Source organism: Lepidochelys kempii, chromosome 6, assembly GCF_965140285.1.
Source record: "Lepidochelys kempii isolate rLepKem1 chromosome 6, rLepKem1.hap1, whole genome shotgun sequence".
Lineage (NCBI taxonomy): Eukaryota > Metazoa > Chordata > Testudines > Cheloniidae > Lepidochelys > Lepidochelys kempii.
This window is the reverse complement of record NC_136385.1, coordinates 1130584-1155307: the sequence shown is the minus strand read 5'-3', so window position 1 is coordinate 1155307 and position 24724 is coordinate 1130584. Positions and strand designations below refer to the sequence as shown.

Here is a 24724-nt window from a genome sequence, read left to right as displayed (position 1 = left end):
GACCTGCCATTTCACCCCATGTGACCCCCCCCCTTACTCCGCATGGGCAGCACCTGCCAGGAAAGCCTGGGACCTCACCCCTCCCCCAAGCTAGGCAGAGAACCCAGGAGTCCGGGCTCCCGCAACCCACCAGCCCCCACTCCCCTCCCAGAGCTGGGGAGAGAACCCAGGCGTCCTGGCTCCCAGCCCCCCCAACCCACCAGCCCCCACTCCCCTCCCAGAGCTGGGGAGAGAACCCAGGAGTCCTGGCTCTCCTCCCCCCCCCCAGCTGGGCACCCCTTGACCAAACTCCCAGAATCCTTTTCAACGCGGCCAACCCCCGTCCCATTGGCTGCTGCTGTGCCCCTCCCCGCCTCCCTGTCCATTGGCTGCCGCTTAAGCCAGCCCTCCTCTCCTATTGGCTGAGACAACCGCCAATCAACCGCCCAACTGTCACCAACGGCCCCTCCCCCTTGGCGGAGGGCGCCCCATGCTGAGCTTCCGGGAAGCTTGCCCGCTCTTGGGTGTCCATTTGTCGAGGAGCCTGCCACTCCCGCCCTAAGTCCGCGCTCATTGGCCCGAGGAGTCGCCGGTCAGTTTCCCGCTCCGATGTTTTATTGGCCGACAGACAAGGCGCTCGGGCCGCCCGTGAAGCTGCAGGTGTTCCCGACACTGATTGGTTGAGCTGCGACCTCCTTCTTGACGCTAATTGGCTGACCTAACGCCGGTCCTCCTGGGATTGGCTGGAAGGTCGCGTTAGATCCGCCCCTTCCTCTCACAGGCCCGCCTCTCCTGTCTCTGTATTGATTGGTTTAACCCCACCTTCCGATTGGGCGGCTGGGGCGATACCTCTGCTCCGATTGGCCACATCCCCACTGGTCCCGCCCCATCGCCCTAGCCCTTCTCTCTCACCCGCCCTTCCTCTTTGATCGCCATCTCCCCGATTGGCCGGAACCCCGACCTTCCTTGCCCTGACTGGCCCAGCCCGCAGCCGCTCCCGCCCACGCGGACCCGCCCGCCAGCCACCCTCCTCCCCTCCAATTGGCTGGCCCGGTTGCCCTCCCGGCCTGGGATTGGCCGCCCTCCCACGTGGCACTGCTGGGCTGCGCGCGCAGCCTGGGGGGGGGGCGCCCTGGCTTCTGGTTGCTGGATGCTCAGGCTAAGGCAGGGACCCCGCCAGGCTCCTGCCTCCGCCTCCCTCCCCCGCCACTCTAGGCCAGGCTTCGGTGGGGGCAACTAGGCCGCCCCCCCCAAGGGCCGGGGGGGGGGAGGAGCCGGCTGTCGCCATGGAGATGGGGGCCGGCGACGCCCCGTCGCCCCCGCCCCGGTACAACGCCCCCCGCTCGGCGCTCTACGCCGCCAAGATGAGCGCCACGGCGACGCCACCCGCCCCGGCCCCCAGAGCCCCGGCCGCCTCGGCCTCGGCCTCGGCCGGGCCCGGGGGCTGCGGGGCGGCGGCTGCGAGGGCGGCGGCGGCTCCGGGCACCGTGGGGGCAACTGGCAGCAGGGCGGCGTCTCCGGCGGCGTCTCCGGGCAACCCGCCGGCGTCTCCGACAGCTGCCGGCTGCGGGGCGGCGTCGCCGGGCAGCGCGGCAGCGGCGACGAGCAGCGGGGTGGCGTGTCCGGCGCTGACGGACAGCGTCGCCGATGCGGCGACGTCTCCCGTGGCAACAGCACCCGTAGCCAGCATGGCGGCTGCCCCGGGGATGGTTTCCGTGGCAACGACGCAGCTGGCCGGGGTCGACGGGGTGGCGGGTCCCACGGAGGCCGTCACCGCGGCGGCGGCCTCTCCCACGCCGTCTCCCGCCGTGGAAACTGCACCCCCGTGCACCCCGGTTACGCCCCTCCCGGCGCCCTTCCCCTCGCCGGCCGTGATGGTGGTGGCGCCGGAGACCAGCTCCCCCACTGCGACGGAGGGGCCCACAGGCCTGGGTTCCACCGCCTCCCAGGACACGGGGTCGCAGTCCAGCCTGGGTCCCGGAATCCCACCTCCCAGGCCCCCGCCGGCTCCAGACACCCTGAGTTACCTGGATTCGGTCAGCCTCATGTCGGGCACCTTGGAGTCCCTGAGTGGCCCCGGCTTCCTGGACGACGTCAGCTCCCTGGGCTCGGACTCGGAGATCAATGGCTTGGCCTACCGGAGAACAGACAAATACGGCTTCTTGGGGGGCAACCAGTACTCGGGGATGCCGTGAGTACCCGAGCCACCCTCCCTCACGTTTGCTCTTTCCTCTGTAGGGGGCGGTGGCTCTGGCCTGGCGCCAGGGCAGGGGGCTGGCTGGCTCACAGGGGTGGGAAATGGGGACCCAGGACCTTTCCCCTCTAGGGGCGCCATCTCTGAGCTGGTCCCAGGGCACTGAACGGGGCCGGGGTGGGGAATGGACCCGGGGCCTTTCCCCTCTAGGGGGCACCAGCTCCCATCTGTTCCCAGTGTCGGACAGCCATTCCCCGCTGCCCCCCCCGCGTCACTGTCCCCAGCAGGAAGCAAGTGTGGTGGGTCTTAGCCCAGATTTGTGCAGGGCCCGCAGGTGCTGCCCAGCCCAGCCCTGGCAGCCTCAGCAGAGAGGCCGAGAGCTGTGGAGTGCCTGGAGCAGGGATCTTCCCTGCTCTCCCGACCCGGAGCCTCCCCGCCCAGCCCCATGCTGCCTCCCAGGAATATCGCCTTGGGGGAGCCATGCCTGGAGCCCGCTTAGTTCTGTTTTCTGTCCCTGGGAGCCTCTGTCCCTCCATCCCCCTCCCAGGCCGAAACAAAACTCCTAGCAAACTTGAGATCACTTCCCCGTCCGGCCCCCTGTCTCCCTTCGCCCCCCACAAACTAGCCCTGGTCGGAGTTGGGGGGCAGGGGCCGAGACCTGGCCTGTTTGTCACATGGGTGGCTTGACTGAAGCAGGTGTCTTTCCACGATGGGTGGGGTCTATCCCATCCCTGGGGCTCAGGGCCTCTCCTGCCATGCAGCTGAGGCCCTGGGGGCTGTGTGCAGGCTCAGGGACCGGGGGCGGGGAATGACTGAGTGGAGGAACCACCGGGTTGGAAGCTAGGCTCAGGGGCTGATCTGGAGGCAGGGGAAACTGGGTTGGGGAGACCGAGGGGAGGGGAGAAGGCAAGACCAGATTGGCTGGGCCGAGGGGCTGATCCTGGTGGGGAAGGGAGCAGGGGAAGACCAGGATGAGGGGTCAGATCAGATGGGGTGGGGAGACTGGGCCTGGCAGGGAAGGATTGAGCTGGGGCTGAGGGGGAAGAGGTGGGCACAGGTATGGATGTGGGGGAAGACTTGGGTGTGGTGTGGGGCTTGGGTGGGGAGGGGCTGATGCTTGTGGGAAAGGAGGAGACTGGGCCGTGAGGGGAGAGACTAGGCTGTGGAAGGGCTGGGCCGTGGGGGGAGACAGACCCTCCAGACACAGCTCTGCAGTGGGGGGAGATGGTGTAGAAGAGGCATCTCCCAGCTTCTCCCTCCCCCCCACACTCGTGCAAACACCCCCACTTCCCTTCCTGAGTTTCTCAATGAGGCAGCCCCAAGCCACCACTTCCTGTTTCCCCTCCCTGCTCTTCCTGTTTCTCCGCCCTCTCCCTGCCCATCCACTCCCTACCCTGGTCCTGTGGAGTCTGAGCTCAGTCTGGACCCCCTCCCCCTGGCATATACCCCAAGGCCACCTCCATGGACCGTTCTGCCCTTGGCCTGTCTGCTGAGGCTGCTGGGGGCCTCATCATCACCCATGGCAGGGCGGGGAGTGGGGGGGTGGGGAATGGAGAGGCTGGGGACGCATTGGCTGAGACCCAACAGACTCATCACATGACAGGGCATCCATTTGGGATGGCTTCCCCGTTTTTGATCTAGGGGGGAAAGGCTCCGTGTCCCTTTCCCCGTCCCCTTCCCCCTGAGCCAGCCAGTTCCCCAGCCTGGGGCAGGGTCGGAGCTGGTGCGCCCCAGAGAGGGAAGGCCCTGTCTCCCCCTTCGGTTGGGCCTTCACACAGCTCCGGGAAGGGGAGAGAACAGGCAGGGGGGCTGCTCGGGAATCGGCAGCGCGAGGCGTTTTGAAGTAGGAACTGAGAGCTCGTCTGCTGGTGCTGGGAGGCTGCTGCGGTGGGGCTGGAGGGGAGCCTCCCTGGCTCGATCGGATGCAAAATCATTTCAGACCCACGTGTTTCCTTCTCCCTCCTGGGGGAATGGAACCGGGCTGGTCTGTTTCACTTTGGACCTTGTTAATTTCACTTCCGGGTCAAACCCACCCATGGCATCCCTGGGATGGAGCTTTGGTAGAGCTGGGGGTGGGGGCAGGGCTGAGCTAGCAGGGGGCTGCGGGTCAGGAGTGAGGGGCACTGGCAGGGCTGGGCTGGCAGGGGGCTGCGGGTAAGGAGTGAGGGGTACCGGCAGAGCTGAGGCGGGAGCTGAGGTCCCTATTATAATTACAAACATCCTAGATGGCTTGATAGGGCCCCAGTTCACATTGCAGTCTGGGAGCCAACGTACCCCAGTGGGGGTGGTCTGCTTCCTGCCCCCCCATCCCCTCCTGTGCCCTCCTCTGGGTGGGGCAGCTCCCAGCGCCAGCAGCCCTGCTCCCCCCCCCCCATGGCACTGCTGTGGGGAAGTCCTCCCCTTGCTGTACCTGGCCGGTGGGGTGTGGCTGCTCCGTGTCTCTGATTCCCTCCCTCCCCGCAGGGAGAGCGCCATCCCGGTGGACGTGGCGCGGCAGCGGGAGCTCAAATGGCTCGATATGTTTTCCCACTGGGATAAATGGCTGTCACGGCGATTCCAGAAGGTGAGTAGCTTCTGCAGCCCCGGCCGCTCCCAGCAGGGGGCGCTGTGGGGAGAGGGCGGGGCGCCGGCTGTGGGGGAGCTCCCAGCTACTCCAGGACTGGCTGCTCCCAGCAGGGGGCGCTGTGGGGAGGGGGCGGGGCGCCGGCTGTGGGGGAGCTCCCAGCTACTCCAGGACTGGCTGCTCCCAGCAGGGGGCGCTGTGGGGAGGGGGCGGGGCGCCGGCTGTGGGGGAGCTCCCAGCTACTCCAGGACTGGCTGCTCCCAGCAGGGGGCGCTGTGGGGATGGGGCGGGGCACCGGCTGTGGGGGAGCTCCCAGCTACTCCAGGACTGGCTGCTCCCAGCAGGGGGCGCTGTGGGGAGGGGGCGGGGTGCTGGCTGTGGGGGAGCTCCCAGCTACTCCAGGACTGGCTGCTCCTAGCAGGGGGCGCTGTGGGGATGGGGCAGGGCACCGGCTGTGGGAGGAGCTCCTGGCTCCTCCAGTCCCGGCCGCTCCCAGCAGGGGGCGCTGTGCTGTGCTAACATGGCGGCTCCTGTTTGGGCAGGTGAAGCTGCGCTGTCGGAAGGGAATCCCCTCTTCTCTCCGTGCCAAAGCCTGGCAGTTGCTGTCGAACAGCAAGGAGCTCCTGGATCAGAACCCCAACAAATTTGAGGTGCGCGGCCTCCCCTTGGGGGGCGGTTCTGGGGGGCGGGGAGAGACATGAAGGTGACGGGCAGCTGGGGCAGAGTCTCACCCCCTGTCCCCGTGACTCCTAGGAGCTGGAGCGCCAGCCCGGGGACCCCAAGTGGCTGGATGTGATTGAAAAGGATCTGCACCGGCAGTTCCCCTTCCATGAGATGTTTGCCGCCAGGGGAGGCCATGGGTGAGTGACCGGGGTGGGGAGCCTCCATTGGACCAGAACCTCCTAGTCCCTTTCCTGAGCTGGATCAGAGCCGGCGCCCCCTAGAGGGGACAGGCCCCGTGTCCCATTCCCCATCCCCTGAGCCAGCCAGTCCCCGCCCTGGGGCTGGAGCCGGCGCCCCCTAGAGGGCAAGGCCCCATGTCCCATTCCCCATCCCCTGAGCCAGCCAAATGTCCTGGGGTTGAAACCGGCACCCCCTAGAGGGCAAGGCCCCGTGTCCCATTCCCCATCCCCTGAGTCAGCGAGTCCCCGCCCTGGGGCTGGAGCCGGCACCCCCTAGAGGGCAAGGCCCCTCCGTGTGTCTAACCCCCGTCCCTTTCCTGCCCACAGGCAGCAGGATTTATACCGCATCCTAAAAGCCTACACCATTTACCGGCCCGATGAAGGGTACTGCCAGGCCCAGGCCCCCGTGGCTGCTGTCCTGCTGATGCACATGCCCGCTGAGGTAAGAGCAGCCCGCTAGCCCCCCCTGTGGCTGAGCGAGAGCTTCCCAAAAGGAAGGGGGGAAGTTCCAGCGTTATGCCTCCCCCGATCTCTTGCTTCTTACATGTCTGGCTGGTTTTACCTCCGGGCACTGCTTGGATTTGGGGCTGGGAGTCAGGACTCCTGGGTTCTATCCCAGCTGTGAACAGGGAGTGGGGGCTGGTGGATTAGAGGAGGGGAGCCTGGGAGCCAGGACTCCTGGGTTCTGTCCCAGCTCTGGGAGGCGAGTGGGTCTAGTGGTTAGAGCTGCGGGGCTGAGGTTCTATCCCCTTCTCTGGGCAATACCCCTCCCATCTGACATAGTGTCCATGCAGTTTGTCCGTCTGTCCAGGTCTCTTTTGCATGACTGTGTTTTATGTGTCTGTGTTTTCCGGCTCCTGTTTCTTCCTCTGTCTCTCCAGCCTGAAGCATTGTCTGTTGCTTTGTCCATCCCAGTCTGGTCAGTCTGTCCGTGGCGTGCATCATCTTTCCCTGGTTACACATGTTGGGGTTCCCCCCCGCAACCTTCCCCTTCCACCATTTCTGTGTTTTCAGACTGGCTGTGGGTGTGCCCGGGACTCTCTTAGGGTGTGTCTGCACCGCAAAAACCTCTGTGTGTTTTAACCCCTGGTAGCTAACTGGAATTAAAATAGCAGTAACACCTTAGTAGCTATTCCAGTCCGAGTTAGTTGATGTGGATTAGGAACATGCCTTTGTGTGTGTGTGTGTAGACATATCCTAGGTGCGTGCCTGGGTCTGCTCTCTTGGGGAGTCTCTGAGACCTGGTCTACAGCTAGAACTTGAAGTGACCTATCTGTGCCACTCCGGGCTGGGAGAATCTCGCTCTGAGCACCGCAGTGAGGTCGACCTATGCCCCAGGGTAGACGTGGCTCGGTCAACAGAAGGAGCTGGATTAACCACATGGAGGGGAAGAAACCCGTTCTGTCGACATAGCGCAGACATGCCTTGGGGTTGGATCCTTTCTCTCTAGTGTCTGTCTGTCTGATGTGTCTCACTTCTCTCCGTCCCCGCAGCAAGCCTTCTGGTGCCTCGTGCAGATCTGTGAGAAGTACCTGCCAGGTTATTACAGCGCCGGACTGGTGAGTAGCACCCCCCACTGGTGGAGCAGGGCAGGGTGGTCTCGGGGCTGGGGTCCCCCTCCCCCTCTCTGGGAGGGGGATTCTGCCAAGTGATCATTGGTGGAGAGGGGTGTGTTGGTTTTGGGGGATGGGGACAGGGGGGAGCGTATGGGGAAGGAGGGGGGTTGATGGCAGGAGATGGGGAGCCCTGTGGGGGAGAGCAGTGAGGAATGGGGGTGAAGGGGGAGTGTTGGGAGATGGGGGGGGGACAAAGGAGGGTGTTTGGGGATGGGATGGGGCAGGTGGGGAATGGCAGAGTTGGGGAAGGGGCTGATGTGTTCCCGTCCCCTGGCAGGAAGCCATCCAGCTGGATGGAGAGATTTTCTTTGCCCTGCTGCGCCGGGCATCCCCCATGGCCTATCGGCACCTGAAGAAATACAAGATCGACCCCATCCTCTACATGACGGAGTGGTTCATGTGCATCTTCTCCCGCACCCTGCCCTGGAGTTCTGTGCTGCGTGTCTGGGATATGTTCTTCTGCGAGGGTGAGATGTCTGCCAGTTCTGTATCTCCGTCCAGCCCTCTGAATGAGTGTCACTGTCCAACACAATCCATCAGCCCAATTTAGTCCAACCCAGCCAATCAAACCAAACGAAACTTCCAACTCAGTCCATCATCCTATCCCAATCCTCCCTCCATCCATCCATCCGACCTACCCTACCCATTCTCCATCCATCTATCTGTCCAGCCAACCCAACCCATTCCACATCCATCCATCCGACCAACCCAACCATCCATTATCCCATGTCATCCATCCAGCTGACCCACCCAACCCATTCTCCATCCTTCCATCCATCCAACCAACCCAACCATCCATTATCCCATCCCAACCAGTCATCCATCCAGCTAACCAACCCAACCCATTCTCCATCCATCCGTCTGACCAACCCAACCAGCCATCCATCGATCCATCCGTCTGACCAGCCCAACCCATATCCCATCTATGTATCTGACCAACCCAACCATCCATCCAACTGACCAACAGTACCATCCATCCATGTGACCAACCCATCCCGTGTCCATCCAGCCATCCCATCCATCTGATTAGGCCAACCGATCTCCCATCCCAGCCAACCATCCATTCCCCTGACCAGCCCAACCCATTTCCTATTCATCCAACTGTCCCCTCCAACCCACTGTCCATCCATTTGACCACCCAGCCCACTCTTATCCATACATCTGACCTATCCACCCCAACCAGCCAACCACCCATTGATCCATCTGACCCAGCCATCCCGTCCAACCAACCACTCAACCCAGTCCAAATCAACCATCCATCCCTCAACCACTCCATACAACCCAATCCAACCCAACTCAACCCTGTCCCTCCAAACCAACCATCCGTCTGATCAGCCCAACCCATATCAACCATGCGTCCAACCCAACTCACGGCATCAACCCAATCTGTTAATTCATCTTCCATCAACTCAACCATCCCATCCAATTCAACCCAGTCCAACCCAACCCTGTCATCCTATCCAACCCAACCCATCAACCCAGAGGTCTCATCCAGCCCAACCATCCATCCAACTGACCCACCTCTGCTCTCCTTCCTATGTGTGCATGGCTGACACCCAGCACCAGGTCCCTGAAACCCCATGACTCACACCAGTCTCTCTACCCTTTTCCCCACCCCAGGGGTGAAGATCGTCTTCCGGGTGGGCCTCGTCCTTCTCCGGAATGCTCTGGGCTCGGTGGACAAGCTGCGCAGCTGCCAGGGCATGTATGAGACCATGGAGAAGCTGCGCAACCTGCCAGCTCAGAGCATGCAAGAGGACTTCCTCATCAACGAGGTGAGCCCCATCCAGACGTGCTGAGTAAGGGCCTGGCTGGTTCAGGGTGTGGGAGGGAGACCACCATGGCTCAGCAGGGGGCGCTCTCCCCTGGCAGTTGGTGTTGACCCCAGTGTGGCACTAGGGCAGGGGTGGGCAAACTTTTTGGCCCAAGAGCCACATCAGGGAATATAAGTTGTATGGCGGGCCATGACTGCTCACTAAATTGGGGTTAGGGTGCAGGAGGGGGTGAGGGCTCCGGTTGGGGGTGTGGGCTCTGGACTGGGACTGAGGGGTTCGGAGGGCAGGGGTGTGGGAAGGGATGCAGGCTCCGGCTGGGGGTGGGGCTGGGGATGAGAGGTTTGGGCTGCAGGAGGGTGCTCCGGGCTGGGATCGAGGGGTTTGGAGAGCGGGAGGGGGATCAGGGCTGGGGCAGGGGGTTGGGGCACGGGGAGAGGCTCAGGGGTGCAGGCTCCGAGCGGCGCTTACCTCAAGCGGCTCCCAGAAGCAGCGGCATGTCCCTTCTGTGGCTCCTACGTGGAGGCGTGGCCAGGCAGTTCTGCACGCTGCCCTATCCGCAGGCACCGCCCCTGCAGCTCCCACTGGAGCGCCGGAGGTGGCCATTGGAGTGGATAGAAGCCGGAGCGGAGCCAGTCCGGAGCGGGGCAAGCTCCAGAGCCCGCTCCCCAGAGGGAGCTTGCGGGCCAGCTTAAAACGGCGGGTGGGCCGTGGTTTGCCCACCCCTGCACTAGGGGGTGCTGTGCGACAGGGGCTGGGGTGGGTTACCCAGTAGGGGGCGCTCTGGGTCGGTGCAGAGCCAGGCTAGTACTCTAGAGGGTACTGTGCCGCCGGGAGCCTGAGCGGCGTCTCCCGCCCACAGGTGGTGAACCTGCCTGTGACGGAAGCGCTGATTGAGCGTGAGAACACCGCGCAGCTCAAGAAGTGGCGTGAGAACCGCGGGGAGCTGCAGTGTAAACCCTCCCGCCGCCTCCATGGCTCCCGCGCCATCCACGAAGAGTGTCACCGCATGAACCCCGCGCTGACCCCCAGCACCAGCCTGCTCAGCCTCACCGGCTTCAAACAGCGGGCGACCCGCGGTGCTAGCATGGGGGGCAACTTCTCCCCCGCCCACCCCACGGGCAGCCTGGCCGTCTCCGCTGACCCCGCTCCAGCCGCTACCCCAGGCCAGGTGGTGTCGGAAGGGCTCCACCCCGCTCTGCCCTCCCCCACAGGGAACAACGCGCCGCTGGGGGGCCCCAAGAAGGGGGGAACGAAGGAGAAGAAGAAGGAGAAGGAGCGGGAGAAGCAGGAGAAGGAGCGCGAGCGGCTGCAGAAGGAGCGGGAGAAGCAGGAGAAGAAGGAGAAGGAGAAGCTGGAGCGGAAGCAGCAGAAGGAGCGCGCCAAGGAGGAAGCCAAGCAGAAGAAAGAGAGGAAGGTCTCCATGCGCCGGAAGGAGCCCAAAGTCCCACCCCGCGCTGAGGATGCGGGGCAAGATGGGGATCCCCCGGCGGGCTCTGTGCTGCAGGACACTTACTTCTGAGCTGAAGGGGGGGGAATGACAGCGGGGGGGCCCTGCTGCCTCCGACCCACCACAGATTCAGCCAAGGACCAAGGGGTGGGGAGACTCAGATGGGGGTGGGGTCGCTGACTGGGAGGAAGCTGGAATCTAAAGGACAAAAGGGTGTCGGGGTGGGCCAGAGAGTGTTGAGCTCTGAGCTACCCATCGGGGGCGCCCCACAATCTTCCTCTTGCCAGGAGGGGACCTGCTTAACGACTTTGAAAGCCAAACGACTACTGTGCTCTCCCCACCCTCCCCCTCTTTTCTGTGTCCTCCTCTCCCGTCGGTGGAACAAACAGGTACACCCCTCCCCCCAAGCGCTTTCCCAGAGGTGTGGGGCATGTCCCCCTCAAGTCTTAACAAGAATATAATTGTATTAATAATCGTCTGGCCCGTTTACTGTATATAGGAGAATCCTCTTTAAACTATTTAACCACTCCAGCCCTACGCTCCCCCTGTTCCCTTCCTCAGGAGAGGTTGGTTTTAAGAGCCACCCTCTTGCCCCCTTGCTAGCAGGAGCACTCACTCCTCTTTGTGCTGTTCACCCCCAAACGCAGTTTTTGTTGATGGACGCAGGTATCAATAAAGTTCTTCTACTTTGACAGTCACTGGCAAGATGGATGAACTTTATTGACAGCCCAATGTATGCGGACAGGGCATAAGTTCCCAACACCATATTTTGTTACTGATCAATAGCCCAGTGTTCCCCAACGGCATCAGTAAAGCTCATCCGCCTCTCAAGAAGGCATTGATAAAGTCACATGCCAGGTGAGAAACTTTATCGATAGCCCAGTGCTTGCGGACAAGAGAACAAGAAAGTTCTTCCATCTCCCAGCACAGGATTTTTGTGGCAAGGAATAAACTTTATCAGTAGCCCAGTGTTGGACGAACCGGTCTGTTCTTTTGTCTGCCAACCCTGGGCTGTCAATAAAGTTCACTCCTTGTCCCCACCTAGAGCTTCATTACTTGTGTGGCACCTTGGCGGCCCACTGTTATGGTCTCCTTCTGGGAAAGATGGTGAACTTTATTGGTGGCCCACTTTGCCGACAAGGTGCCAATAAAGCTTCTTCCCTGTAAGAGTGGGGGGATGAACTTTATTGACAAGCCAGTGTTCGCAGCCAGAGCATGGGATTCCATGTAAGGGCAGGGATGAGCTTTATTGACGTCCCAGTGTTTGCAGACAGGGTATCAATAAAGTTTATTTCACTTGAGAGCTGCGATAAATTTTATCGAATACCCTGCGTTGCTGGAAAGGGAGCCAATAAAGACCCCCAGTGGCTGATGCCGTGGGGCTTTTTCAGGAGCAACTGTATCCAGCTAGCACCGCATAGCCCCTCTGAATTTGCCCCAGGGGGGATTAAATTGGCCCCTAGACAATAACCCCCCTCCCAGGATGCCCCCTTGGTTATCTCTTTTGTTTTTTCAATTCCCAGCCTCCCCTCCCCCGGCTTATTTGTGACTCTTCCCCCCTCCCCTCCCCATCAACACACTCCAGTCCCCCTAGACCCATCAAACAACCCCCCCCCCCAAAAAAAAGCATGAACAAACACCCTTAAAATAACTGGAATTTTCTCTCTCTCTCTGAATGTGGTACGCTGTGCGACCACTAGGGGACACCCGCTGGCCCTACAGAGGGACAGCAGGGGTCTCTGGTTGGGTCTCAGATGGGACGCTAACGCTTTCACGCTGGCTGGGAGAGGGGTGGGGCTGACCCACTGGGAACCCCCCAACTCCCGCTGTCTTGTGTAAAGCTAGCAAAGAGCACCAGGGCTTCTGGGTTCTATCCCTGACACTAGGTGGGGAGTGCGGTCTAGTGGGTTAGAGTGGGGGGTGGGCTGGGAATCAGGACTCCTGGGTTCTATCCCCAGCTCTGCCACTCCCTGCCCACGTGACTTCAACAAAGTCACTTTCCCCCTTTTCTGTGCCTCAGTTTCCCCTCTTTGCAAGACATGGCTTTAACTTAACCTTGTAGAGTCACTTCTTGGAGCAGGAGACCACATTACTGGTCTTTGCCTCCAGCCAAGCCTCATTCCCACAATTCACCTCTCCCACAAACCATGTTGTTAACAGCCCCCCCAGCCAATGTAACTCCCATCTGCCACCCAGCAAGCCCCCCTTTTCTCCCTCCCACCCGTTGTATATACGTGTCTCTCTATACACATATATTATATATATGTCTCAGTATTGTAATTATGTATACAGACATTTTGGGTTTGGCCATGAGGTCTTATTTAATGGGACAGACACTGGAATATAGACATACAGCCCGCCCGCTCCAATCCCTAGCCTCCCTTTTTATGTCACCCCCATCCTGGGCCGGAAGGGCAGAAAACCGGATGTTTACGTTTTACATCTCTCCTCTTTTCCCTTCCTTCTCCGTTCCTCCCCCCGCCCCTTTCTGTTGTTCGTGCCTCTTTCTTGGAGATTTTATTTTGTCGCTTTGTTTAAAAAGGTTAACAAAAAAAAAATATTGCATACTTGGTGGAAGACGCAGCGCTGTTCTTTGGGGGGTCATGGTTGTGTTGGGGGACAAGGCTCTCTGAGGATCATTTGGGTTGTAGGTCTCAGAATCGTGGGCTGTTGGGGGGTGTCACTGGATTGGGGGGTATAGTACTCTGAGGGCCTCTGGGTTGCGGGTGATGCATCTTTGAGAATCATTGGCTCTTGGAGGGTCATTTGAGAATCATTGGCTGATTGGGGGTTATGGCTCTTTGAGGGCCGTTGGGTTGTGAGTCTGGCTCTTTGAAGGCTGGGTTGGGGGTCACAGTTCTTTGAGGGTCACTGGATTCTAGGTCTTTGATAGTCACTGGGCTCTTCGAGGGTCATTGGGTTGGGGGTCATGATGGTTGTTTGAAGGTCATTGAGTTCTAAGACTTTGAGGGACATTGGTTCTTTTAGGGTCATTTCAGAATCATTGGGGGTCATGGCTCTTTGAGTCATTGGGTTGTCAGTCTGGCTCTTTGAGGGTCATTGGATTGTAGGTCTTTGAGAATCATTACCTTGTTGGGGGTTGTGGTTCTTTGAAGGCCCTTTGTGTTTTAGATCTCCGAGAATCATTGGCTGATTGGGGATCATGGCTCTTTGAAGGTCGTTGGTTTGGGGGTCTTGGAGGATCTTTGGGTCTTTGAGGGTCATAGTTCTTTGAGAGTCCTTAGACTGTGGGTCTTAGTTCCTTGAAAGTCCTTTGGGGGTGTCACAGGTGAACAGGCTTGGTGCTCTTGAACAGCCGTGAATTGGGCCCTCTCCAGGGCGCATGCACACTAGGGTACGTCTCCTGGGCTTCACCACCTCCTTGGACCAACCTCAGATCCATCAGCACCCGTGTTCCACGCAGTGAGCTTCCCGCAGCGAGTCCACCTGAGTAGGACACCTTCCGCACCCCCCCAAAGGGGCCGGGCACCCTAACTTCTGCAGTCAGCAGTGACTCCCAGCCAGGGGGGTACACCAGAAGGGTTTGTTAGTCATCTGGAACAGCAGAGAAACGTTCATCATTCGCACAGAGAGCAGGACATCACAGCAAAGTCCATCTTGGTCAGACCTAGAGCCCAGGGCTGCTTTCTGACTTCCTGAGACCCGTCCAGCAGCATGTGTCTCTGTCCCACGGCAGGTGCCCCAGCTCATGGCTTTGATTTCCAACTGGTCAGAACTGGCTGGCTTCCTGCCCAGGCCAGGCTCGTCAGTTGCCAGGAAACAAATTGTCCGTTGGCTGGGCCTAGGCAGCTAGGGACACTCACACTTTGTCCTCTACGGGTCTCTGCAAAGATCAAATGCCTGTGTCCCACCACCTGGTTAATCATGGAGCACCTGAGGGAAACAGACAGTATTCGTACAAACCATGAAGAAACGCCCCCCACTTCATCACAGCATGTCAGTGGGTTCTGGTCCTGGGGTTGTTCTGGATCACTGGCTTGAGGGTTGCTGAGTTTTGAGTCTCAGTTCTTTTAGGGTTACGGTGTGAGGTTAGCGAGTGCCAGGACTTCTGGGTTCCATCCCCAGCTCTGGGAGGGAAGTGGGGCTTAGTGGGTTAGAGCGGGGAGGGGAGGGCTGGGAACCAGGATTCCTGGGTTCTGTGGGCGGGGAGCAAGGTCTAATGGGTTAGAGATCTTGACTGGGTGGACGAGCAGTGGCCACAAGGGGCCGGGCTGTGAATTATGGAAAGACAAGGCCGTGCAGTTCTGTGCTTGCGTAGGTTCGGAGAGGACGGTGGGGGACTGGGTCCCGTCCCCAAGGGCGGGGGCTTGGAACAGAAACGGTTGCAGCACCATTGTTGAAGGAGGTCAGAGCTAGAGTCTGGAGGGACAGATGGGGATGATCCTGCCCCAGGCGGGCATGGGCTACGTGGGTCTTGATGGAGCGTCTCCTTCTCTGCTGGTCTCCGTGGCACGAGATCTTCCTTTGGTGCGGGTGGGGATTGGCTGAAATGAACTGGGATGTTCTCAGACCTCAGAGCTGACCCCAATGCCTCTGTGCCGTGCTAGGGGGCGCTGTGCTGCATGGAGCAGGGTGGGGGGCTCTGCAGGGGGCGCTCTCCCCTGGCAGTCAGTGCTCCTGCTCCTCACTGCGCCCCCTGCTGGGAGAGGGCGGGGCTGGAGTAGCTGGGAGCTCCCCCCACAGCCAGCGCCCCCCCCCCCCTCCCCACAGCGCCCCCTGCTGCTGGCTGGATGTGACCAAATGGTGAATTCACACGGCTGGTACCAGGGCCTGGATACGATAATTTTATTATTGTAAAGGCATCTTCACAGTGTAAATATTTGGCAAATATTTTGTCCCCATTTCCCAGTCACCCCAGCCTACAAAGGCTTAATCCCGACCTGCAGCCCCTGCTAGCCCGCCCCTGGGTTCCCTATAGTTTCTCCTGTATTTGATGGCAATGAATGTGGATTCCCTACCCCCTCCAGCTCGCCTCCTTTCCCCGCTCCCTCTCTCCCTACTCCAAATCAATCAGGTCCCCCTGCACCGTCTGGGCCCCTCCTGCTCTCTCCTCCCTCCACCTCACCCTCAGTTTCACAATCTCCTTCCCAAACTGCCGGTGAAGCCCCTCAAAATCCGGCAATCCCACTGCTGACACCAATGGGCTGCACTGCGCAGCCCCCTCCTCCAGTGGTGTCACCCTGAGGGCCCCGCTGTCCCGGTACTGTCCCTCCAGCTCCGTCAACAGGACCCGCAGGTAGTCGAAGCTGGCTGTGCTCAGAGCCCGCACCCAGCCCTCCATGGAAGTCTGGTCTTCAGCAGCCATCTTGTAGGCCCGGTGGCCCAGCGGACCCCGAGAGTAGGAGATCTGGAAGGTGAAAGGCTCCGTGGCGGATTCCTGTAGCTCCACGGTGCAGCCCTCCAGGAGGATCAGCCCGAGCGGCTCGCGGTCCCCCGGCCGCTCCCAGTAAAAGAGCAAGTTCCCCCGCAGCTCACACCAGCGGCGCTGATAGCTGCTGCTGCGTTCGCTCTTCTTGTAGAGCCGCCCCTGCCGGTCGGGGGGCGCCGCCATGCGGGAGTAGCCCAGGACGCTGCTTTCATGCAACTTCATGTGGCCGGGGACCTGGGAAGGGGGAGACAGGGAATGGGACCCGGGGCCTTTCCCCTCAAGGGGGCACCGGCCCCAGGGCGGGCGCTGGCTGGCTCAGGAGGGCAGGGAATAGGAAATGGGGCCTTTCCCCTCCCGAGGGTGCCCACCCCAAGGTGGAGACTTTACCTGCCTTCTCCTGTTTCTGTGATCAGCCGGATCCCCCGTTGTCCTGGAAATCTGCTGCCCCTTTGGGGCGTGGGGGCTCCCCCGTTTTCCCTTCTCTCTCTGGGTCAGAGCAGGTGTCACTTTTAAGGTCCAGCTATTTGACCTTATTTGTCCCTTCAATCCAGCTATGAGCCCTGGACTCCTGTGTCCGCCGTGGGGGGTGCACCGGTGGCTATCCAGGGGTGCAGCCCCTCTGGGCCCCCTTCTTATCCCCGCCCTAGGGCACCTTACTGGGCATGGGAACAGAATAGCTAGAACAAGGAACTATAAGGAAGTTGCCTAGGCTGGAGTTCCCCTTGGTCCTAAGGAGATCCATGTTCCTGGGGGAGTTTGGGGGGGGGACAGGGAGACTGATTGGGGGGGCTGTCCCAGATTAGAGGGTGTCTCCCCCCCAAAAAAAACTAAGACCAGCCCCGGTTAAACACAAGGGGGGGTCATACCACATCCTTAGCCCCAATTTGGGGGATCTGGCTACCTCGGGTGGGGGGTCCCCACCTAGATGAGGGAGGTGTCCCTCAGGAAGGTGCGACTGCCCCTGGAGAAATACAAGGGGGTCCCCAAAGTTTAAGCTCAGGGTAGTGGGGGATCCGGAGACCCCTTCTGGTTCCTTCCCTTGCTGGAAACGTGCCCCCCATTTCCCAGGGTCTGGGGATAAATTTGTGTGTGTGGGGGGGGTTATACAGGGCCCTGCCAAATATTCCTCTGGTGTTGATCCCGGCCTCTCCCTCGGAGTTTAATCCTGATCCGTGGGGGCTGAATGGCTGCCAGGGGGACCCACAGGTGTGACCCCAGGTGGGTTGGGGTTCACCCCCCCTACAGGGGCAGGGGCATCCTGGGGGGTGCCCCGGGGTGAAAACGCCACCGGCCCTTCCCAGGGGCTTGCGGGCGTCAGACCCCCGGGCAAGGGGGCAGGCCGGTCTCCGGTCCTACGGCGGGGGCACAGGGGTTTTCGTGTGTGTGTGTGGGGGGGGTATGTGGGGGGAGCAGCTTGTCCCAGCGGGGGGGCAGAAGGGGTGGGGGCGGTTGGGGTACGGGGTGGGGGGAGTATCCCCCAGATGCCGTAATAGGGGGGCGGGGGGCTCTTGGGGACTAGGGCTGCGGGGCCCCATAGTGGGGGGATGCGGGGGGGGGACGTGGCCCCGTGCTGGGGATGGGGGGGTACGGGGGGGGGCTATGGCTGGGGGATGGGCGGGGGTTAGGTCGCGGGGGGTGCATTTGGGGGGGTATTTCCCACCCCCACCCGGCGCCGTGGGGGGGGTCACGGGTCACGCGGGGGGGGGAGAGGGAAGAGGTCGGAGAAAACCGGGCGCTGCCCCTTTAAACGTTGCCATGACGCCGGCTCCCCATGGTAGCCAATGGGCTGAAGCCAGCGGCTGCCAGGAGATGACGTCACTTCCTCTGCCTCCCCGCAAAATAGGCTCCTGCCCCTTTAAGTCCTGCCCTCACTCCAGCCCCGCCCCCATCGCCGTCCGGGAGCGACGTCACTTCCGGCGAGGCCCTGTTGGGGGCGGGCCAAAGGTCCAGCTTCCGGGGGGGCTCCGGCCCCAGCCAATGCGAGGAAACGGCGAGAAACGGGACCAACCCGGGGCGAGGGGCGGGGAGGGAAACGGCCCGTGGGTGACGTCACATCCGGGCCGGAAGGAGGGCGGGCTGACCCGGAAGCGGTTGTTGCGCGAGGCGCCCTGCGAGCTCCGGAGACGGGTGAGCGGCGCAGCCGGCGGGGCGCTGATTTGCATATGCAAATGCGGGGGCTGTGGGGTCCCCGGGTGGGGGGTGATTGGCGTATGTAAATGAGGGGGTGGGGCTGGGAGGGCGCAGTCCCCCCCTCCCCCCCGTTCCTATGGGGCCGCCCTCTTGCGGGGCTCCCCCCCCCGTCGGGGGAGAGTAGGTTATTTGCATATGCAAATTAAGGCGTTCCAGGTGTCCCCTGATTGGGTTGTTGGGGGGGGGGCTGAAATCGGGGAGAGTCATTTGCATATGCAAATTAGGAAGCTGGGATGGGGGCTGCCCCTTAGATCTCCCCCCGGGGGGCATGGGGCTGTTCTGTGGGGGCCCCCCGTGTCCCTCCTGGGGGGCCGAGCAGCGAACTGCCCCATGCGCCGGGGGGGTCCCCGTCAGGGACAGGCAGGCTGGGAAAGGGGGGGGCATCTGGAGGGGAGCTCATTTGCATATGCAAATATGTATTAGCGCTAGGCCAGAGTTTACTAGCCTGGACCCCCAGACAGGGGTGCAGGTCGAAATCGCTCCTTGCCGGTACTGCTGGCGTGGGAGGGACACGTGGCCTCCCCCCGGGACCCTCCATGGGCCCCCCCGTCCCCTCCGACACCCCCGTTACCCGTCTAAAATTTTACAGCTGCACCTGTTAGACAGGGGCTTTGGGCCCCTGGTGCCCTCGAGGATCCAGAAGGCCCGGAAGGACGATCGCCCCAGTTCCCCTTAACACGCGACCTGCGCCCCCCTTTGGCCCAACTAAGCTTCTGCCGGCTTGCCTCTATCGAAGTCGCCAGGCACGAGGAAAGCAAAGACGCGGAGCCGTCTGGGTTCGACGGGGAAGGGGCGCAGAACTGTGTGCGCCATGGACCCCTTGGCAGAACTCCAGCCCAGATTGTTTTATTATTGTCCTCAGCACGACCTACAGGAGGGGCGACCAAAATCCGCCTGGCAGAACGCGCCTGAGAACGGTCTCTGGGCGGAGAAGCAGTTGATCGAAATCACATTCTCTGATCTCTTGGGGCCAAATCCTGTTCCCACTGAGATCAAAAGGAGTTTTGCTGTTGAGTTCAATGGGAACAAGCTTTCACATTTGGAGAGCAAAGAACAAAATCACTCAGGCAAGGGCTATGTTGCTTATACCACCGGTATCAAAGGCTGCTGACCCATGTGAGAAAGTCAGCGGAGATCTGATCTTTCTTCATTGCAAGGGAGAAATCAGCCATCAATGAGGCTAGAGCAGCCTCTGTACCACATCCAACTCATAAGTCCATCTGCAAAGGATCAAGGAAATATGAAGGCTCCAGAGTACCTTAAAGTCCTCAGTCCCTTGGTTAGGATGCTCCCATTAGTAGATGTTCATAGTCCAGAGGCTGGAGCTGGAAAGAGGCAAAATGGAGATGTTTCCAGGCCAGGGCGTTTTAGCTTCTGCCAAGTGCCCAGTAAAGGGAAATCTGTTCTCGCTGTGAAAGATGGTGTTTGCAGTCACGTAGGCAAGTCACACGTCCATCACCCCCACCCATCTTCTAGTTAGACCGTTCACAACAAGTCCATTAAGTGTCGACAGGCGTTTTCCAGGGTCCATCGTGAGCGAAGAGTTCCTTATTGGGCCATTCAGCTGGACTTGTCCCTTCATGTGCTGGCTAAATACCTTGTGGGCATTACCACAGGAGCAAACATGTAGTGAACAGAGCGAATATTCATACCTTCAGATACCAAGGTGAATATATGCCATTTCTGTGCATGTAATCATAAGTACCAGCTGTTTCACCTACCTGACGGTTCCCAAAAGAGATTCTGAACAGTCACACCACGTACCTGAGACCCTCTGTCAGCCCCTCGCCCCACTGGAGTTTTGCTATCTGTTATGTAACAACAGAGATGCAGCCAGTGAGATGACTCTGTTTAGCTTAAAAGGGCAAGGTTAACTTTGAGCTGTTTGGGTGTGACTGAGCCTTTAGTCCGGGAGGGCACACTGGCTGGCCCGCATTCAGGGTAACGGGCTTCGGTAGTCCCAAGTCTTTCCGGTACCCCGTACCCACTAAAAAGCTCTTGTCGGTACTGCGTACCGGAGCTTACCCCCCTACTTGCACTCCTGCCCGCAGATAAGGGGCTTATCGGTGACCAGCTGGGGTGGGCGTGACTGGGACAGCAGCCCCGGGTCATGTGGGGCCTGTTATCGTTTGGTCTCCTCTGCCAGGGCCTGGTGGGTTGGCGCAGGGTCTCTTGTGAGTTGTCGGTTTGTTACGGCAGGGTCCTGTTTAGCCAGCTCCCGCTATCGTTTGTTGTGAGTGGCGGTTTGTTATTGTAGGGTCTTTTGTTTGTTACCTTAGCACTCCGTGGGCCTCGGTTTGTTATTGTAGGGTACCGCTTTGGGATCGTCCCTTTATCGTAGGGTCTCTTCAGCGCTCCTCCCTGTCGGGCTGCGGGCGGGGCAGTGAGGCCCGTCTTGGGCCTTGGCACTGGGGGACTTCCACCTTTCTCACCCAGCTCTCCCCCACGCAGGACCGTCAGGGGCCACCATGCCCAAGCGCAAGGTGACATTCGAGGATCAGGCCGAGGGGGATGAGGAGGAGGAGGAGCTGGCCATGCCCAAGAAGAAGGTGAGTTACGGGGATGGGGTGTGGGGGGGGGACTCCTGGGGGGGAGGGATCTCTGTGGGGTGGGGAGTCATGGGGGGGGAAGGGTCTCTATGGGGTAGGGGTGTAAAGAGGGTCCCTGTTGTGAGGGGGGTTCCCAGAGGGCACAGAGTCCCTGTTGGGGGGATGGGAGTGCGGAGGCATCCAGTCTCTGTTGGAGGTGAGGGATCACTGGGGGAAAGGGGGGGGCCCCTGAGAGGGTAGACTGGGGTAGGTGGGAGTTGTGTTTGGGTGCCCCCCTGGGGTGTCTTGGAGTGACTTGTGGGTGGTATCCGGGGGGTGGCTGTGTGTCGGGGTGATCTGGGGGGCTGTATCTCAGGGTGACACGGGGATGGTATGGGTTGGGGGGGTCTGGGTGATCCAAAGGGGGTGATATCCAGGGCGGCTGTGTCTCGGGGTGATTCGGGGGCGTATATAGGGGGCTGTGTGTCGGGGTGACCCGGGTGGTGGTGCTGGGGGTGGGGGTGCTGTTTCTCAGGGTGGCTGAGGGAACCTAACATCCCTTCCCACCGCAGCTGGCAGAGCCCGGCCTGGGGGCCAGCGGCCCAGGGAGCCGGTTCAAGGGTAAACACTCCCTGGACAGCGACGAGGAAGACGAGGATGAGGAGGGGGACGGCAGCCGGGCCAGTAAATACGACATCCTGGCGTCAGAGGACGTGGAGGGTGAGACCCTGGTCTGGCTGAGGGGGCAGGGATCCGGTGGGCAGGGGGCTTCGGGGGGAGTGTGTGATCCAGGGGAGAAGGGGGCTGGAGCGGGGGGAAAGGAGGGGAGACTGGGGGGTTGGGGGGTGATCGTGCAGAGCAGAAGGGGGGCTAATCTGGGGCTGGGCAGAGCAGGGAAGTCGAGGAGACTGTGGCGGGCCTGACGGGCAGGGGGTCTCCCCGGGCAGGGCAGGAGTCGGCCACCATCGACTACGAGGACGGGGTGCGGATCACCCCCTTCAACCTGGAGGAGGAGATGGAGGAGGGGCACTTTGACTCGGAGGGGAATTACTTTCTGCGCCGCGAGGCGCTGATCCGGGACAACTGGCTGGACAACATCGACTGGGTGAGACGGGGGGGGGGGGATCCGGGGGAGGGGAAACCGAGGAAGGGGGGGAGGAGCGGAGACGGGGCCGGGCGGGAGTGGGAGGAGAAGGGAGACGGGGTGGCTGGACCAGTACTGATCCCCGCCCACCCCCAGGTGCGGATCAAGGAGCAGCCCCCCGGGAGCCGGCAGCCCCCCGGCGGAGATCAGGAGGAGGATGGGGAGCCCCCGGGGGGGCGCCCCCTGCTGGACAAGCAGACCCTGCTGGAGGGGATGGTGGAGATGGTGCGGCCGGGGGAGACGGTGGCCCGGGCCATCCAGCGCCTGGGCAGCAAGGGCGGGGCCCGGGGCTCGCGCCCCCGCCGGGCCTGGACCCGGGCCAAGGCCGAGGCCCCCGCCCCCCCGGAGGAGGGGGAGGCGCCGGGCTCACCCCAGAGGCGGGAGCAGCTGGAGCGGCTCTCGGGATTGGCTGACCAGATGGTGGGACGGGGCGTCTACGAGATCTACCAGGAGACCCGCGAGAAGCTGGCGCTCCGGCTGCGGGCGCTGACCCAGCCCCCGCCTGCCCAGCCCCCCCCGGCCCTCGACATGTTTGCCGAGGACATCGACGAGGCCAGGCTGAGAACCCAGGCGTCCGGTGAGACACTGGGGGGCTGCGGGTCTGGAGTGAGGGGCACCGGTGGGGCAGGGCTGGGCTAGCAGGGGGCTGCGGGTCGGGAGTGAGGGGCTCTGGCGGGGCAGAGTTGGGGTAGCAGGGGCCGTGGGTCGGGAGTGAGGACGCTCTGACCCCCGGGTGTTGTCCAGCAGGGGGCGCTGAGGCAGGGCTGCAGTCCGAGGACGGGGAGGAGCCCCTGGCCGAGGTGATGTGGGAGTACAAATGGGAGAACACGAATGGGGCTGAGCTGTATGGGCCCTTCAGCAGCACCCAGATGCAGGTGAGACCCCAGTCCAGAGCCAGGGGTCCCCGTGTGCCCAGCTCCCTCCGCCCCCGAGGGGCCACGTCCCAGCGCCGGCCGCGGGGTCCCAGTTTACCCCACCCCCGAGGGGCCGCATCCCAGCACCAGGCGAGGGGTCAATGGGTGCCCAGTCCCGGCCCCACAGGGGCCACGTCCCAGCGCCGGGCGAGGGGTCCCCGTGTGCCCAGCCCCCTCCCGCTCCAGAGGGGCTATGCCCCAGCCCTGGGCAAGGGGTTCCTGTGTACCCAGCCCCCACCTCCCCCCGCCCTGAGGGGCCGCGTCCCGCTGCCGAGCCCCGTGTAACCAGCTGCGTCTCTCCCCCGCAGGAGTGGGTGAACCAGGGCTATTTCAAGGAGGGCGTTTACTGCCGCAAGGCTGACAATTCGCAAGGCCAATTCTACAACTCGAAGCGGGTGGATTTTGACCTGTACACGTGATCCGCGACCAGCCTGCGACCCCTCGAGCCGAGGGGGCTGGACTCGAGTCTGGGGGAGCCAGGGAGGGAGGCCGGGGTGCATACGGGTTGGGGGAGGGTTAACCCCTAGCTTGTGGGGCGTGGATGTCACGTTGTCTTTATTTTTGGGGGGGATTAAAATATGTCTATGTCTTGTACTGTGCTGGTGCCGTCCGCTGCTGGCTGGTGTCTGAGTCAGCGGGCCTGGACAGCCCCTGGCAAATGGGGATTCTCCTGCCAGCCCCCGGGGTCAGGCCCATGGTGTCCTGGATACATACATAGAGCCCGTGGGCTGGGTTGTTATGGTAGGGTCTCTCGGGAGAGACAGGGCTGTTTGGGTCCGTTTGTTTTTGTAGGGTCTCCTGGCAGGGCTGATTTGTTACTGTTAGGTCTTAAGACCGCTATGAGTTGCGTGTGTCGCTTTGTTTTTGTAGGGTCTCTTAGGAGAAGCAGCGCTGTTTGGCTCAGTTTGTTTTTGTAGGGTCTCCTGGGAGAGGCAGGGCTCCGTGTGTTGCTTGGTTTTTGTAGGGTCTCTTAGGAGAAGCAGCGCTGTTTGGCTCAGTTTGTTTTTGTAGGGTCTCTTAGGAGAAGCAGCGCTGTTTGGCTCAGTTTGTTTTTGTAGGGTCTCCTGGGAGAGGCAGGGCTCCGTGTGTTGCTTGGTTTTTGTAGGGTCTCTTGCGTTGGCTGGCTTGTTGCTGGAGGGTCTCACGAGAGCTAGGGCTTTTGTGTGTGTTTTGTTTTGTCATTGTAGGGTCCCTTGTGAGTACTGTTTTGTTTTTGTAGGGTCTCTCATGAGCACTTGAATACTAGGGCCTCTCTTTGTGTCATTTTGTTCTGGTAGGGTCTTACAAATGCTAGGACTGTGTGCGTCATAGAATCAGAGACGATCAGGGTTGGAAGGGACCTCAGGTCGTCATCTAGTCCAACCCCCTGCTCAAAGCAGGACCAACCCCCAACTAAATCATCCCAGCCAGGGCTTTGTCAAGCTTTAATATTGGGGCAATAGCAAATGTGGCTTTGTTTCTGTAGGGTCTTATAAGTGGTAGGGTTGTGTGTTTTGGCTGTTGTTGTCGGGCCCTGACAAATGCTGCTTTGTTATGATAGCGTCTCTCACAAGAATAAAGCCGTGGTTGGTGCCTTTGTTGTCATATGGCTCTTCTGTGTTATTGTCCGGTCTCTAGTCTGCTGTTGCCATATCCGGGGCTGCGTGTGCCAGCTAATTACTGCTGGGTTCCCTGTGGGTGCGGGTTTGTTATCGTGGAATCTGGAGCCGTGTGCTGGTTTGTTGTTGTAGGGGCTTCTGTGTTGTTACAGGGTCACCTTGGCTGTTGTTGCAAGATCTGGGACTGTGTGCATGTCCGTCTATTACTGTGGGTTCAAAACCGTTCCCAGAGAGTCGTTATCAGTGGGTCACAGTCATGCTGGAAGGGAAATCGAATGGGGTCCCGCAGGGATCGGTTCTGGTCACAATCTTCATCAGTGATTTCGATAACGGCACAGAGAGCGCACTGATAAAGTTTGCAGATGATATCAAGCTGGGGGGTTGCAAGTGCTTTGGAGGGTAGGATGAAAATTCAAAACGCTCTGGACAAACGGGAGAAATGGTCGGAGGTAAATAGGATGAAATTCAATAAGGACAAATGCAAA

The 24724-nt window shown here is 60.9% G+C and overlaps 3 protein-coding genes across 15 annotated transcripts; 2 read left to right on the top strand and 1 right to left on the bottom strand.

Moving 5' to 3' along the window:
- Positions 1–1100: 1100 nt before the first annotated feature.
- TBC1D10B (TBC1 domain family member 10B) lies at positions 1101–13043 on the top strand. Its single transcript, XM_073346482.2, has 9 exons — positions 1101–2170; positions 4637–4736; positions 5279–5386; positions 5490–5596; positions 5966–6080; positions 7132–7197; positions 7532–7721; positions 8875–9029; positions 9889–13043. The coding sequence occupies exons 1-9, from the start codon at positions 1266–1268 to the stop codon at positions 10546–10548; spliced, it is 2406 nt and encodes an 801-aa protein (XP_073202583.1). The 5' UTR covers positions 1101–1265; the 3' UTR covers positions 10549–13043.
- On the top strand, positions 8954–24225 carry CD2BP2 (CD2 cytoplasmic tail binding protein 2). Of its 10 annotated transcripts, none has more exons than XM_073346488.2 (7): positions 8954–9029; positions 20507–20604; positions 21156–21303; positions 21531–21688; positions 21824–22304; positions 22472–22602; positions 22950–24225. In XM_073346488.2, exons 2-7 carry the CDS (start codon positions 20524–20526, stop codon positions 23058–23060), a joined length of 1110 nt encoding a protein of 369 aa, XP_073202589.1. In that variant the 5' UTR covers positions 8954–9029; positions 20507–20523; the 3' UTR covers positions 23061–24225. The 10 variants fall into 10 exon arrangements, with proteins under 10 accessions (XP_073202589.1, XP_073202592.2, XP_073202586.1 ...); XM_073346491.2 differs by lacking the exon at positions 8954–9029 and adding an exon at positions 17886–17992 and having other exon boundaries at positions 21536–21688; XM_073346485.2 differs by lacking the exon at positions 8954–9029 and adding an exon at positions 17886–17992.
- On the bottom strand, positions 12096–20114 carry LOC140912292 (sesquipedalian-1). 4 transcript variants are annotated; one of them, XR_012159267.2, is made up of 2 exons: positions 16253–17256; positions 12096–14370 (listed from the first exon to the last, which is right to left on the bottom strand). XR_012159267.2 is itself a non-coding variant. In XM_073346497.2 (2 exons), the coding sequence occupies exon 2, from the start codon at positions 16085–16087 to the stop codon at positions 15494–15496; it is 594 nt and encodes a 197-aa protein (XP_073202598.2). In that variant the 5' UTR covers positions 16088–16099; positions 18651–20114; the 3' UTR covers positions 15268–15493. The 4 variants fall into 4 exon arrangements, 3 of the variants coding, with proteins under 3 accessions (XP_073202598.2, XP_073202595.2, XP_073202597.2); XM_073346497.2 differs by lacking the exons at positions 12096–14370; positions 16253–17256 and adding exons at positions 15268–16099; positions 18651–20114; XM_073346494.2 differs by lacking the exon at positions 12096–14370 and adding an exon at positions 15268–16099.
- Positions 24226–24724: the final 499 nt, after the last annotated feature.